The sequence below is a fragment of the Paramisgurnus dabryanus genome, chromosome 11 (genome assembly GCF_030506205.2).
Source record: "Paramisgurnus dabryanus chromosome 11, PD_genome_1.1, whole genome shotgun sequence".
In the NCBI taxonomy this organism is placed as follows: Eukaryota; Metazoa; Chordata; class Actinopteri; order Cypriniformes; family Cobitidae; genus Paramisgurnus; species Paramisgurnus dabryanus.
In genome coordinates, this window is record NC_133347.1 from 15,313,246 (window position 1) to 15,329,710 (window position 16,465).

General features: G+C 37.5%; 1 protein-coding gene across 1 annotated transcript; it reads right to left on the minus strand.

Moving 5' to 3' along the window:
- Nucleotides 1-364: 364 nt before the first annotated feature.
- On the minus strand, nt 365-15,370 carry stk38a (serine/threonine kinase 38a). Its single transcript, XM_065247059.1, has 14 exons — nt 15,274-15,370; nt 13,939-14,075; nt 13,178-13,229; nt 12,856-12,978; nt 8,172-8,255; nt 7,968-8,091; nt 7,524-7,678; nt 7,175-7,277; nt 6,935-6,996; nt 5,692-5,809; nt 5,476-5,599; nt 4,907-5,002; nt 3,227-3,321; nt 365-3,113 (listed from the first exon to the last, which is right to left on the minus strand). The coding sequence occupies exons 2-14, from the start codon at nt 14,067-14,069 to the stop codon at nt 2,977-2,979; spliced, it is 1,404 nt and encodes a 467-aa protein (XP_065103131.1). The 5' UTR covers nt 14,070-14,075; nt 15,274-15,370; the 3' UTR covers nt 365-2,976.
- Between the last annotated feature and the right edge of the window lie 1,095 nt (nt 15,371-16,465).

Genomic DNA, 16,465 nt, shown 5'->3' on the forward strand with positions numbered 1-16,465 from the left:
TTACTTGGGAATGTAATAGCACACTTCTTCACAACATGCACAGTTGATGTATTATTCATCATCTCAATAGCATAGAGGTGCAGAACGTGTTCCATGTTTAAGTTTAAAGGGACACTCCACTTTTTTTTTTTAAATATGCGAATCCAAAACAGTAAAAATCTAATGTTTAACTCTAGGGGAGCTGGAAAATGAGCATATTTTCAAAAAAGTGTCCCTTTAATACTTACAGTTAGGGTAAAGAGTTATTGTAGGTGAAAAAAAGGCTTTCAATCCCTAACCCTATGAGCAATAATAACAGTGATGCTTGCTTACGCAAACACCATTAATAAGGCGGAAAAGTAGGCACAGAAAAGTCTCACACGTGTAAATGAACTGTTGTTTTATTCCAGACATTTTACAAGTCGAAGTGTGTTTCCACCTCAAAAACAAACTCTATCAGACAAATAAACCAGTGAAAGGTGCTCTATATGTTCAGGAAAAATCCACAAACACTCTCAACTCTCAACAAACTTAAGGCAGAGAGGGGAAAAACTTCCACCTCTCACAGCAGAATGTGACATCAGTGAAATCTAGAGCTGCATCCAATACTTTTTGTGAGCATAAGCGCCAGTGTGAATAAACTCCCTTAAAGAAAACACACAGCACAGGTCTAATCATTTCTTTAGCTCGAAGCAAAGAAGAGACCCCTTAAAACTTTAAGATAGTATACTTTTGGTTAGATGATAAGAATTACAAATTCTCAGAGAGTCATTCAGTGTGTACTTTAAATATACATGACATCACGACTAATAAAAGGTGCATTGTTAATCTTCAAGAAAGATCAAACAAAGAGAAAGAAAATCCTCACTCTGCAAAGAGATTCCTGTAAGGATGAAAGTGAGAAACTTACAGGACCAAACTATGATACGCTAGTTTCGTGGTCATTGTAAGATACAGCAAGAAATACAAAGCAGACCAGCCTACTTTCTGCTTCTTGTAAACAGTGTTTGTTTCCATCACGCCTCTTTCTGGCTGAAGTATAAGCGATAAGTATGTAAATCCTCCGCGTTGTTTAATTCACTGATGCTAGAATGAAGAGAACAAACAAAAGCAACACAAAAATAAAATACATTTCATTAAAATACAAAGTCATTCTTAGCTCTGTGGCTTCATCAGCACTTTTGTAAATGCATGCAACAGAATTCAACCCTCAGCCATCTCCAGCCATGACTATAATACATTAAAATAAACATCCAAACACATATCCAAGCCTCAGATCATCACATATTGCTTTCTTAATGCACCATTCATACATGATTTTATATTACTTTCTATAACATGGGATACAGTAATCTATGCCTTGAGATGTTATTCAATATCTAGTAGTAGTTTAAAGGCAGCAGGGCTACTCAGCTCAACATCTATCACTGTCTATGTCACTGTCATGCTGTGTTGCATATATATATACACAGAAAAGCAGGTGCCAAATCATTCACTCAAGCATTTAGTCAAATCTAGACAACATTCTAGCATTCTTGGGCAGCCAATGATAAATGAAAGGAATTTCAGCATACTAACAAAATTAGAAGTCTTTCTTAAGATACATTCAATTTGGTCAGAGAGATGTGTGATTGCTCACTACAGAAATATTCACTGTTAAAATCATTATTGTGCCCTTGTTTGATTACATAAAGCCAAAGTAAAAGCAACTTGCTAATACCAGCAGCCACCCGAGCAATGTACTGGAGTAACACGAATGCACTAATTGATTAAAGTGTTGCTTTAAGGTTTGCTACATGGTGACCGAATTAATGCTGTTTAAAAAGCAAACGCATCTATGATCAAACAACATGGAAGATTAGCACATGTGCAAGAGCTTTCAGACACAAAGCTGACTAAAAGAAAGACTAGTAGTGCCTCTTTGGTAATGTAAAACTTTGCATTAAACATTTCACTCTATTTAATTGGAAGACTGCTGTACTTAGACCCTCAATTAATTCAAATCCCTGAACCATGATGTTATTTAATGCAACAAAAAAAAAGATGTGTCTTTGATCTCCAAATAGAAGCCATGAGCCCCTTTGTTAATAAAAATAATAACATTAGCAACATCTGAATCACCGATTCAGCTGCCAGTGGCTGTAACTACCCACTGTATATTAAACAAATGCTGGTCCGTTGAGTTTGCTTGGTCTGAAACGTCGGCTGGTGAAGTTTCCTGGTATGCAAAAGAAGATTGACTGGAAAATGTGACTGTATTCGTGATGTTGGTCTAGGAATGATCCTGTAAATGTAAGGCAACATCTGCAGCTCTGGGGGGGGTAAATCCCAAATTTCTTAAATGACAAGAACATTCAGCTAGTGAGTATGAACCCCGTTGTGCCACTGTCACTAGGACTTTTGAAGAGGAGCGTAACAACGAAAGGAATATCTACAAAATAAGATGAATGATTTTAAAGCATCGCCTGAGCAAAAGTCAATCCTCTTCATCCTAGGATTAATACAGCAGATGTGGACAAGAATGTAAGCTGAGACGGGACTATTTTTCCACAAGCGCTAGTCTTTTGAAATGGTAAATCAATGATTCACCATCACTAATGCAATTTAAATCAATTTCTGTTGTGGGAGGAATAGTCCATTTTTAAATAAAGGAGATCTAACCGGCTTCTACTCAAGCCCTTGTGAGTCTGTGTGCTCGAAAAAAATACAGCCATTCGAAAATTTACAAAACCTTGCAACCTGAAGGACGATTGGCCAAAATCTTTCCTTGCGTAGGGGAAAAGAAGAGCCTGGGAAGAAGTGGCCACATTCAACCTGTGTGTTAAATGATAAAAGCCCTTAGGTGAGACTCATCCTACTACAAATTAAGGATGGTTGGAGTCCACATCCACAAGTGAGTCATGATCAGAACAGGAAAAGAGTGATGTGGGATCCTCCAGATGCCAAAAGCGATAAAGAATGCCTCTCTATGACAGATGTTGACAAGTCTCTTAGCGTCTATCTCTTCCCAGTTTTCATGTATGATGGGATGCCTCCTCGTGCGGTCAGGCCCTCAAAGCGCTTGTAGGTGTAATTGATGAACACCCAGTCTTTACTTTTCAGATCAGCCTCAGTGTGGTTTGATACGACAGTAGCTTTAGAGAGAGAGAAAAAAGGTATTTTACAGTATTTTACTTCAATTTGAAATACAACCACCTATTATAATGGTCAATGAATTTTACTTTGGATTAGCCGACTAAAAGTGTACCTGAAGGTTGAAGAATGTCTGAATCGGGGAACTCGTCAAAGTTGGAGGTGTCGTCAATGCTTTTGATCTCAATTGGAATAGCCGCCGGCCTCTCCCTGAAAAATATAAACATAAGGAGAGTTCAAAATACCATACCACCATATTACTATTGTTGCATTACAAAGTATGTACACTGTAAATAGTGTGCAAATCGTCTGTATACATAAAACACACAATTACATTCAGCTTACTATAACCCACAACGTGTCCAGATTGACCACTTAGTACTACAGTGCAAATGAATTAACCAGAAATAAGATCAACACAGTTTGAACATCTCTTTCTGGAGTCGCCTTACGTAATGAACTGTATTGTTTTTATTAGAATCAGTTGTATTTATATACACTGTAGGTCCCCTTACTGTGCTTTCACCCCGCCATCGGCAAGAGTTTCAATAAAAGCTCTGGCTGCCCTGCCAACGACGCTATAGAAAAGGTGTAGTGGACGCTCTGACGCTCAAATGCATTCTCTGAACTTCCTTCAAGCTGAGGTTTCTGCCTTCCGATTGGATGCCGCTGAACCGCGTTGTGGCTCATTACCTTCAAGTTCAGCTGATTTCCTGAAAGTTTCTAGTCTACTTAGGAAGACCTGATGAACTGGATCAGGTTTGTTTGATACGGGGTTGGAGCAAAACTCTACAGAGACACCGGCCCCCCAGAAGCAGGATTGAACACCCCTACCCTTAACGAATAAACTTCTACAGAGCACATTTTGTCTCTATGTTGCCTTAAACAACGTCATGTTTGCCTGTGGTAGCTACCGTAGCTTCTCTTTGTGTTTCGAAATTTAGGTTGGTTGCAATTCACAATCTCACCACTAGATGCCACTCAAAACCCACACTGGACTATTAAAACAATAATGGGTGCATCCCAATTCAGGAGCTGCGGCCTTCCAAGGCCATATTTGAAGGAAAATGACATCACCGTGCCGCCACAAAGGCTGTCCCAATTCGAAGGCTACTTCACATACAAGCCTTCAAATGTGCCCTTTTTTTCCCTTGAAACCAAGGATCCATATTTGTATCCTTCACAGCCTTGGTTATCCCAAGATTCAATGTTTGCCTGTGACGTCAGGGCATTAAATAAATGTGTATATTTTGCAAATTAAAGGTCCTTGTGACTGTTTTATATAGATTATAAATGATGTGAATTAATATTATTGCTGCAATATTGTGCATGTTGCATTTTGCTTTTGTACATTTCTAAATGTTAGTGAATTTTACATACTGTTGGATAGTTTAATCTGCATCAATGTGTTAAATTTTCTAAAATAAAATAAAAAAAACTGCCTACATATTTTTTTTTAAAGTCTGATAGTCTCAGCTGTTGTGTCTCGCTGAAAAGCATAGTGGGCAGAAACAGCAAGTGACGCAACTCCCCCTGTAGGCTAGACCGTCTCATTTCAGTTCGCTTGGTGGCCTTTAGAGGCTGCCACCTTCAAATATCGAGCCTTGCCTTCAAAATCCGTGGCCTTAAAAGGGTCCAGACACTGAATTGGGATGCACCCTCTGTCATTGTTTCATTGTGATTTCAAAAATCGTATACTGATTTTACAACTAATTTGTATATAAACATTTCCTTTTCAAACACCATCCCTCTTTCAATTTTACTGTGTACAGTAGTCTACATGAGGATGTTATACCTTATATGGTCATAATCCACCCCCTCAAAGAAAGGGTTAGTCTTGATCTCTTCCACCCCAGTGGCTCCAATTCTGTGCTCACTCTCACAACAGAACCTGGAGAAAACCAGCATGAGAAAAACAAACGTTAATGATTAGCTATGACACACAGTACAAAACAGTCAAGGAACTCATATAACAGTACAGTGTAAAATATATACTGTACACAGGGCCCCCTTTATATCCAGGGCTCCAGACTAACTTTTTTCACTAGGAGCACAGTGGCCCCCAACTGAAAATTTTAGGGGCGCAACCAGAAAATTTAGGGGCACATACCATAAATCAACATGCTAACCAAATGTTCACATTTCTACTAAGTAATACACTGTATTACTAATAAATACTTTGATGATAGATGCAGAAAGTACAATGTGCTGTTTTCAATTCAGTGTGGTCACACATGTGCGACTGTATGAAATATTTAGTGGCACACTCTCACATTTTGGTGGCAAAATGCCACCATTTGGTGGCAGTCTGGAACCCTGATATCCCAGTGCTGAACTGAGTATGTGAGAAAGTGAGAGATGAACCTGAGAATGAGATCTTTGGCCTTCTCTGAAATGGGGACCTCGGGTGGAAAGGTCAGAGTCTCCCGCCAATTCATCACCTTCCTGTAAGTTTCCTGAGGTGTCTCGGAGCAAAATGGAGGGTAACCTGAAAACAGACATACGAAGGCATACAACTTATTTTGCATATTTCAAAGTATTGACATTCCAAAACAAAACTTACCAAAACAAAATTCTCACCTATTAGCATCTCGTACATAATGACCCCCAGACTCCACCAATCACAAAGCTTGTTATACCCATTTTGCATAAACACCTCTGGAGCGATATAGTCAGGGGTTCCAACAGTGGAGAAGGCCTAAAAATAAATATGGTTTTAATTCAGAAAGATTTTTGGTCTGTGTAACAACACAAAGGCCAAAACAGGATTAGCATAACCTTATAACATTTTCCCGGACAGGGATTAGACTAGTCCTAGACTAAAATAAATGTAAGAGCTGTCCAAACTGAAAACAACTTGCACGGACATATCTTAAAATACATCAGTGCCCTTTGTTTTGTCTCAAAATGCAAATAAGTAATGTTTTTAATAAGGCATGTTTGTTAAAACTAGTTATATTTCCTAATTAAACTAAGGCCTAGTCCTGTGTTAAGATAAAACCACCCCATAGAGTGCCACAGGGATGATGTATTTTTGTAGGCTAACCCAGAAGTTAGCGGGATACTGGTTCCTTTGTAGGGCTGGGTATCGATTCAGATGATCCAGATCGATTCAATTTCAATTCACAAGCTCTCAAATCGATTCGATTTCGATTCAATTTTCAATTCAAGTGGGTAATTTAATAAAAAGACATTAAAAGCCACAACACTGTCATTGTCGTCTTGCTTGCGAAATCTAAAATGCTTCCATACCTCTTACTTTTTATGTGAAGGTGGCATCAACGTCAATGAAGCACCTAAAACCACCATTTTAATAAACTGAATGAAAGAATGACAGGCTCCTTGGTAACATCGCGCAAGGCAAAAAAGAGGGTGACATCTAGTGAAGAATACTAGTAATTTGATTAATGTTAATCTTAAGTTTAATGTTTGCAGGAAAAAATATGAAAAAAAAAAAAATCGATTCTGCTCTTTGAGAATCGATTCTGAATCTAAAAAAAAAAAAAAAAAACGATTAATCGAAAAAGCCCTATTCCTTTGCAAAAAAAGCTCGTTCATTTTCCCATAGACATTTGGATTATTGCAACAAATAAACTCTGTGTTCAACAAAAGTTTATGATGCTTCTACATTTTGTCCAACAAGTTAGTCTTCACAGATTAACAAAATTTGTATGAATTTATAAGTCAAAAATCTGCTTTTTATATCTCTTGTAAATGCTTTTAGACTCTACCATTTAAACAGAGCCTTTAACTGGTTTACTAGTTTGTTTAAACACCCATTGTCTACATGAAGGATAGTATTGGGTTAAGAGGAAACCCTTACCAACTGTCTCCTGTTTCTCTTCCATGTCTCTGCTTTCCTCTTTGAATTCATATTTTGGAAAGCTGTAGAGAAACAAACATGAATTTAATACACAGCCATCCAGTCTCTGCATTGCTTCATAAACACATACATGCAAAACGTCACAAAGCATAACACTCTCAAATATATATATTTAAACATGTAATAAACACTGTGTAATATTTTGGAGATACTGTATTAGTATAGTTTATCTTTGCTTACTGAAGTCGCTGGGAAGGCTGTGATTGAGGTTTCTGTAAAACTCAGTGCGGTGAGCTTTCTTCAAACCAGTGCATAAGCCAAAATCAGACAACTTCACATGGCCCTGGAAAAAGCAAACAGACATTCTCAATACAATCACTCTTTAGACAAGAGCTGCTAGTTTAACCGTTCTGCCCTTTCAGATCTCTTTCCCCCATTGTTCCTTTATTCTACTAGTGCTAAATAAACAATAAACAGTAAACAGTAGTGTTGTCTACAGTGTAATGAATAATGTCTGAACTCTTGTCTTTTAGGTATAAAACTATTGCAAAAGTATTCACAAATAAAAGCATATGGCTCATGATCTTACCCTTGAATCCAGCAGGAGGTTGTCTGGTTTGATGTCTCGATGGATGAAGCCCAGCTGGTGAATGGAGTCAATGGCCAACACAGTCTCAGCAATATAGAACTGTGTTGCCTCCTCTGTTAAAGTGTCTTTCTTCATCAACAGAGTCATCATATCACCTAGCGAAACACACAAAGCATAGCTTGGTGAGGCTTAAGGGCTCAGCATTCCTTTAGTTTATCTGGTTGAGATTTGTGCTAGCAACAATAATGTAATAATTTCCATTTCTAAAGCCTCTATAGCCTGAAGTCACTTTGAATTAAAGCATCTGAAAATGCATGAACATAGATTACAACACATATCTTGCGCAAGGCATTTATTAATAATATTCACTCTTGCAAAATATCCAACTTCAAGACATTGCATTCTGATGGTTAATGTTTTCATTTGACTCAAACTAGTACTCACCTCCAGGCAGAAACTCCATGATGAGGTAGAGGTTCAATTTATCCTGAAAACTGTAGAACATCTTCACCACCCAAAGACTATCTGCCTCTACGAGAATGTCCCTTTCTGCTCGAATATGACCAACCTAAAACATAAGTACACTTATATTATTGCACATGACGAAGAACCCTAACATCCTTTATGGCTCTATTAGTAAAGACTCACCTGTTCTTTCTCAAGCATGTCAGCCTTACGCAAGATCTTCATGGCATAAACGTGGCCTGTGTCCTTCTTCTGGACTAGTCGCACCTACATGAGAAGACATACTTTTACATATCTTCATGAGAAGATCAGTCATCCGTATTTCAGCCCATAAAAACTGCTCGTTGTAAATGCAAACATCTGTTAAAAGTTGTTAAGATGGCCTTAAAGAAATACTCCACTTTTATAAAAATATTAAAATGACTTACTTACCCCCATGTCACCCACAATGTGTATGTCTTTATTTGTTTATTTTGAGAAGAAATTAGATTTTTTTGAGGAAAACATTCCAGGGTTTTTCTCCATATGGTGCATTTTATTGGACCTCAACGGTTTACAGTTTCAATGCAGTTTAAAATTGCAGTTTCAATTCAAGGGCTCTAAACGATTCCAGCATGACCTTACTTAATAATGTAGAAAGGTCAAGCATGACGAATGTGAAACTACTGCTCCAGTGTTTACAAGTGTGGAAAAAATGTCTTTGTGTATAGAAAGAGTTATTGTAATGGTCGGCCAGTGTGTGTTTCACATGGGATTATGTAATAGGTAAGGTCACGTTGACGCGTCACACAGCTAGTGCAAGACGAGAAGTTGTGGTTAAAAGTAAATGATGATTAAAAGACATTTAGAGCCCTTTGAAACTGCACTGAAACTGTAAACTTTTTGAGGTCCACTAAAGTCCACTATATAGAGAAAAATCCTGGGATATTTACCTTAAAAAAAAAAACGTATTTCTTTACAACTGAAGAAAAAAAACATCTTGGATGACTTGGGGGGTGTGTGTGTGTGTGTGTGAGTGAAAGTGGAGTAATCCTATAAAGCAGTGGTCTCAAACTCTCAAGCGTCTGCTGTCAAAAATATTACATAATCTGTCCTACAGAAAAAATGTATTTCGTTTGATTATTGATGTAAACATTTAAGGGGCCGTTACATATGGCGTCTAAAAACATGTGTTAAACGCGAGTCAAGGCTCTTCTTTGTTCTTTCAAAAGTGCTTTAGAGGTTGTGCGTCTTCCATCTCTCCACAACCATGAACCTCACTCTTTGTGACACAGAGGATAACAGAATGCGTGATCAGATTTATTGCTCATCTGCACCTCACGTCAATCATATCATTGTCAGTTTGTCACCATGCGATCAGTTAATCTGATCGGGACTTTGGAGTGTTCATCCAGAGAAAAGCTTCTGGGGTTTGTTAGTTCAAGTCACAGCTTCCATTGGTGACACCTCATAAGGAGTGAAAGCGGGAGATGTAATGCAACACATATTAAAGAGATAGTTCTCCAAACATTTCTCAAAATATCTTCCTTCATGTTCATTAGAACAAAGAAATGTATACAGTAGGGCTGCACGATGTGAGGAAAAGTTGCGATGTGCGATGACATTGTTTAATGTTGCGATGACGATGTGAGTTGCGATAAATATTTTATATTTTTTCATGTTTTAGGGGCCATTCACATGTCGCGCCTAAAAATGCGTGGAAAACGCTAGACACGTAGGTTATTGTCAAATGATCTGCACGCTGCGCTTGTGTCATTCTGAAAAGTTAAAATGTTTTTGAAATACCTGGAAATAACGAGCACTGCGTGCGAGTCGCGACTACGGCGCTTCCAGAGCGAACATACATTTGAAATAATGAACTTGAGCGCGCAATAGACGCAATATGTGAATCACCGCTTCCACAGTACCTGTGTTTGCGCCGTCATCTCTCCTAAATCCAAAATAATTCCATGATATAGCTGAAGTGCTGTTCCTTTTCACCACAAGGTCTTCGTCTGACAACACATTTTCCTCACTCTTCTCTCCTTCCTCGCCATCATTTTTGCTAACAGGCACAGCGTCGCAACTGACACATCACAAATCAATCTGAGCGTAGCTGACTTGGGGGTTCCCCTGAACGCGCAAACCATCCGTGCGTCCCAAACTGCCTACTTCCATACTATATAGTATGCAAAGAGTACGAGAAGTAGTGCTTTTTGCCTACTATATAGTATGGAAGAATGCGGTTTGGGACGCAGGGCATGTCTTCAGGACTAAACCTGACGGGTCAAACGTTCATTACATGCGCTTACCGTTTTCCCTTCATTCATCGCGTCAAGGCTGTCTGTTGCGATGTGTTCATCGCGTGAGTTCATATCGCGATGACGATGAAAATTCGATGTATCGTTCAGCCCTAGTATACAGGTTGTTAACAACACGAGTAAATGTGAGTAAATGATGAAATAATTTTTGGGTGAACTATCCCTTTAAACAAAGAATGAGGAAAAAGCCATCAGGTGACCAGGTTATGAAAAGAGGAAAGATGAGGAGAAACGTGCAAAAGATGAAAGTACCCTACAATATGTATTCAGCTCACTCATCTCAATGAGAGTGTAATGAAGTTAGGGATCGACCGATATGGATTTTTCAGTGCCGATGCCGATTGTTTTTCATCAGCCTTAGCCTATGACCGATACAGGCTGCCGATTTTCTTGCGCCGATATTTGGAGCCGATACTGCTTTTGCTCACTCAATTTACATCATAGAAATGACACAATGATGATGCCAAATGTTACAATTCTCAATTAAAAAAAGTAACATTTATTGAACTAAAAAATTTTTTTTTACAAATAGTAAAAAACAGGTGAGGGTGCTATGGAACCATGAACTGCACTCTCCACAATGACGCAGCAAAGGATATTGATTTCTAGCACTTTACTACTACAAACATATATAGGGGTGGTTTCCCGGACAGGAATGATCTTATACTAGGACTTGAGCTTAGTATAATTAGGAAATATAAATAGTTTAAAAAAACATGCCTTACTAAAAACATTACTTGTCCATTTTGAGGCAAAACACAGGGCACTGATGTATTTTAAGATATGTTAAAAGAGATGTTATTAGTTTGGACAGTTCTTACATTTATTTTAGTCTAGGACTAGTCTAATCCTTGTCTGGGAAACCGCCCCATAGAGATGAGAAATAAAAACCCGCTTTGTCCAGCTATGATCAGCTATTAGGCCGAGCTTTCGATGTTGTCATGGAAAGGTTGGTTGTTTTAAGTCACATGACCTGCAATCGCTTGCGGCTTCCAGCATTCTGTCTGTAAATAATGCCGGAAAAAAAATCGGCGAACACGGCAGCCACGTATCGGCCAATGCCGATCCACATAAAACTCGCAAATATCGGCCGGCCGATATATCGGTCTATCACTCAATGAAGTATCTAATCTAATTTATCATTATGTTGCTTCTTATGCAGTTACACATTACAGCAGTAATATTTTTACAGAGATTAAACATAATCAAGTCCAAAAAAATCAATCATTTTTGTGCCAAAAATGTAGGCTATAATAGTTCATAAATGTATTCAATTTGATATTTGTTAGTTTAGTGCAAGGTTTAATAGAAAAAGTTATCGGTTAAGAAAATATTTACTTACTCTTATAAAATAATGTAAAAATAGATTAAAAGTAGGGCTGGGCGATAATTCGATAACGATAATTTTACCGATATAAACTTTTTCGATAAAACGATAAGGACAGTTCGATAAGTGATCGATAATGTTTAAGCACTGTACGTAATGTTGCGCGAGCACTTCCGGATGCGGCACGCGCTCTTGGTTTACAATCACAATGACAGTCAGACTTGAAGCAGTGGAAGATGAGGCAAGTTATTCATTTATTAGTAGAGACCTATGATTTTCGCGATGCGGATAACGCGGACGGAATCACGGAATCCAAATGCGCGGAAACATTTTCTTGTGTGTAATGTTGGACGCGCAAACAGGGTTCGTCAAACATAGCAGACACAGGTGCGTGCAGTATACTTTACTTTCATTCAGCGTCCGCCTTGCGCACGCACACGTCCGCCCAGCTTTAAAAGTATATTTACAGGACATTCACAAATTCAGGAAACTGAGGAAAAGCAGCAGATCCACCACTGCAGTGAATATAGTGTTTGGGTATGTGCGCTCCCACAGCAAAGTGACACCCTTGACATCCATTTATCAGCGTGTATAGCTCGTATATGTATAACACACGCGTGATCACTGAACTAAGTTTTCTTTCTTGTTTAAGTGAACATAAACAGCTGTTACTCAGTATATTGAAACTTAAAGCAGTCTGTCTTGGGTCTTAAAGGGACAGTAGTCTGCTGCTTTTGTGTCAGAAATGTGTTGATTTCATAACAAATAGATTTACATTTAATACAGATGCATTAAAACAAGATTTTAGTTTTTGTATTTGTCATGTTCTGAATAAAAAGTAGTTTAAAACCATTATTAACTGTCTGGTTTTTACAATTTTCATTCAGGAGCAAAAATCTGCCTTTAAATTTGACAGGAGTAAAGATTTGTTATTTATCATGATAATTATCGATATCGACTGATATGGAAAACATTTTCTCGATAATTTTTTGAGTCATATCGCCCAGCCCTAATTAAAAGTACTGTTTATATTTTTTAAGTATAATCATATGTTTAATAATAAAATGTAAGTGTAGTACATATACAAAAAATATTGTGTTTTTTATTGTTAAACTAGCTCTGTGGCCCTCCGGCAAGATGTCCATCTCAAAAATGGCCCTTGCAAGTTTGAGTTTGAGACCCCCAAGTTTGCTAACAGACATGAACTAAAAACGTAAATTTCATAGTAAGGATCTCATACCTCTCCAAAAGCTCCACGACCAATCACTTTGAGCGACTCAAAGTCCTCTAATCCAAGCCGTGTTCGTTTGAGACGGAGAAACTCAGTTTCTTTCCTAGCATGCTCAGATCGCCGCATACGCTTCTGTGGAACCAGAAATACAAAAAAAGGTTGTGAGTGCTTTAACCCTGACCATATGAACTACAGTAAAATTAAAGATTTAAAAACATTGGGAGAAGTAAGAATGATAATTTCTAGTAATTTCATTTTTCATTTTAATGCAACTTCTATGCATTAAAAGCATCAGCATCAATATAAAGACATTTGAACATAAGTAGGACACCTCTTCATCAGCTAGTCCCTCTTGATCCATGACCTTCTCCAACCTCTGCTGCCTGTAATGGAGACAGACAAGCTTTTACTCATGGTCTGAAACACTACCACCAGTGTTTGTTAAAAGGTTCATGGAGTTGCTTCATCAGTTCAACGAAAGGTGTGGTCACATAGTTTGATGCGATTTTAACACGAGGCAGAACAGACAGCTTTGTATAAAAGCCAGGCCACTGGAATGTAGGAGGTTCTTAAAGACAACTGACAGATAGTGGTCCGTCCTCAACCAAACATAAAGCATGCAAGAAATTACATCAGTCTAAATGCTTACTCTACTATTTACACCCGTCAAGCTTGTTTAGTAGCAAAAATGTTCAACCTGATCTCACAGGAATTTGTAAGTATTTTACATGGAGGCTAATTAGTTTGAATTTGTACAAAGTGAATCATACAAAAAGTATGAATTTAATCACACGAATTAGCAATCTCGTAAAAAATACAAACAAATTCCTAAGACATGGGGTTGAAAGTTTTACATTATAGCCATACTTTGGTCCATATCTTCCCGGGTAAAGCAGCTTTAACTGTCAGAGTCACACCCCAAGACTGTGACGCAAAACTTTGTCCGAGGCTAAGATACATCACAGTGGCAACTAAATAAAAGCCAGTGAACATGTTACACCAGACAAACATCCCATAAAAAATGATCTCCAAACAATGAGAGCCTGATGTTAGCTAAAAAATGCTTGAAGAGATTTAGTAAGTGACTCTTACCTCATTTCTCTTTCCTCATGCTGTGATATCAAGTTGCTATAAAAATTCTCTAAGGTCACTTTGGCCATGGTGACCCTTTCTTTAGTGTGGTTACTCATGGAGGAACAGGTCGTCTGACTTGTCATCGCCATGGTTAACTAGTGAACAAGACAAGCATTTTATTAGAAAGGCCAGAACACAAAGCCAAATACAAACCATTAACAGCGGCTTATTTATCATGTATCACGCCATAAGTAAATGTAAAATTACTTAGGAAATCAGATCTTCGATCAAGACACAATGTTTTCTTTATGATGTGGCCAAAGAAACCTTGCTGCTGGTTAACGTCACAATTGACATTTCGTTCCATTACTGGCTTACTGAAAGGAAACATTTAACATCAACTACTTAGTAGATCATTTACACAGAAGCCCACAGTCCTTCAACACTGCCCAGAAACCCCATGCCGGAAAAGTCTGACTGGACCTTTTTAACTTTGTATGCCAAACAAGGCTTGGTTTAAACCAGGGAAATTCAAACATATGCCATATTTGTCATCTGACTGAACATCGACAGCTGATGTCACAAGAGAGTCATGTCTGGAGAAGTGTCTTCACAGACAGCAAGGGAAATTTCACCCTGTAGAAATTTAGTGACTAACATAATGAAACAAATCACCTTCTCAAAATTAATAAGAAACTGAAATTGAGTGATAAACAACAGTTTATACTACTGAAAGCAAATTCACCTGAAGTGGCACATAGCAGAACCACATACACACAGCTCGTCATCAATATAAAAACATAATGCAAAGTTAGGTTTTTTGAATAACCAAAAAAGCATTCACACAACTATCTAAAGTTACTTTTAATACAGTCAAAGAGATAGATATATAACTGTTAGACAGGAAGAAGGAAACAATAAGTCACAGAAGTAACCTGATAAACAGCAGAAAAGCAAACAGACAGACTGACACAATACTGTAAACACACGTTTCTGTCACTTCTGTAAACACAGAGCCACAACGCGTGACTATCCATTTGCGTTCATGCAGTTTGAAAAACAAACACAATGATCATAAACTCGTGGTAATAAAAAAGTCTTCACCCGCCAAAAGAAAAAGCATGATAAGCGAAGACGGGATGTTGTTTTAAGACTGAAAGACTGCTAGCTGCAACAGCTAAACGTCTGTTAACTCAACATCTCCTGTAAAGGAAAAGTGTGAAACCGCACAAATACGGCTTAAGTTTTGTCCAAATCCTATGTGACTTTAACAAACAATAAATAACAACCGAAAGCACACTATAAGTAAGGTATAAACAAAGTGTTAGTGGATAATAATACTTATTTGCTTACCTTCCACTCGACCTCAAACTGACTTGAGCTAGTGGTGGACGACGAGCATTATTTCCTTCTTCCGGGTTTGTGCTTTAGGGGTAAACGTACAAAACAAAAGTCCCTTTATGACTACAAATAACCCAAAATTGTATCTTCCATTACAGTATCTGCTCAATGCACAAATGTCCAATTATTAAACCCTCTGTGCAGTTTAATGCTGCATATACATGTATATAATTACATACAATGCAATCTTAGCTGCCACAGGCACACATGAAAAATACCGTAGTACACTAATGTACAGTAAACTGTAGTCAATTATTGTAAAGAAAATAGATATATAACATTACGTTTAAGTATAGGGAGTTACTCACCTGTAGTAAATAAGTCTTTATAAAAAAACTTTTATATTTACAATAAAAAGTTATTTGAAAACACTAATATCTAGGAATTTACTGAAGTTATAAAATACTACAGCATACAAGTATTTAAATGAATTAACTTAATATAGTTTTCAAATTAATATAGCATGAAAATCTAAGTCGGAAAATAAGCATACTAGCTATGGCTAATTCATATATAAAGTTGCAATTTTTAGCATATTTTCGTTTTTATGGTAGAAAACAAATTGACTGCCATCCTGTAGTACGTGCACGCACCACTAGAGGGATACAGCACTCATGTTATTAGTATTTAAATGAATTAACTTAATATAGTTTTCAAATTAATATAATATGAAAATCAAAGTCGGAAAATAAGCATAATATCTATGGCGAATTAATATATAAAGGTAATATTTCACCATATATTAATTTTTATTGTTGAAAAAATTGACTGCCTTCGTGTAGTAAGTTACTTGGACTCACCACTAGAGGGCTACAGCCCTCATGGTATTAGTATTTAAATGAATTAACTTAATATAGTTTTCAAATTAATATAACATGAAAATATAATTCAGAAAATAAGCATACTAGCTTTGGCTAATTAATATATAAAGTTGCAAGTTTTAGCATATTTTAGTTTTAATTGTAGAAAACAAATTGACTGCTTTCCTGTAGTACGTGCAGCACCACTAGAGGGCTACAGTCCTCATGTAAAAATTATAATATTGAAACTAACCTCTATCTTTAGAATTACCCGGCCGACAGTTCCCATTTTAGTGTACTGTGGCCAGATGTCTGATTGAAGACACGTGAGACGTAAGCCATTT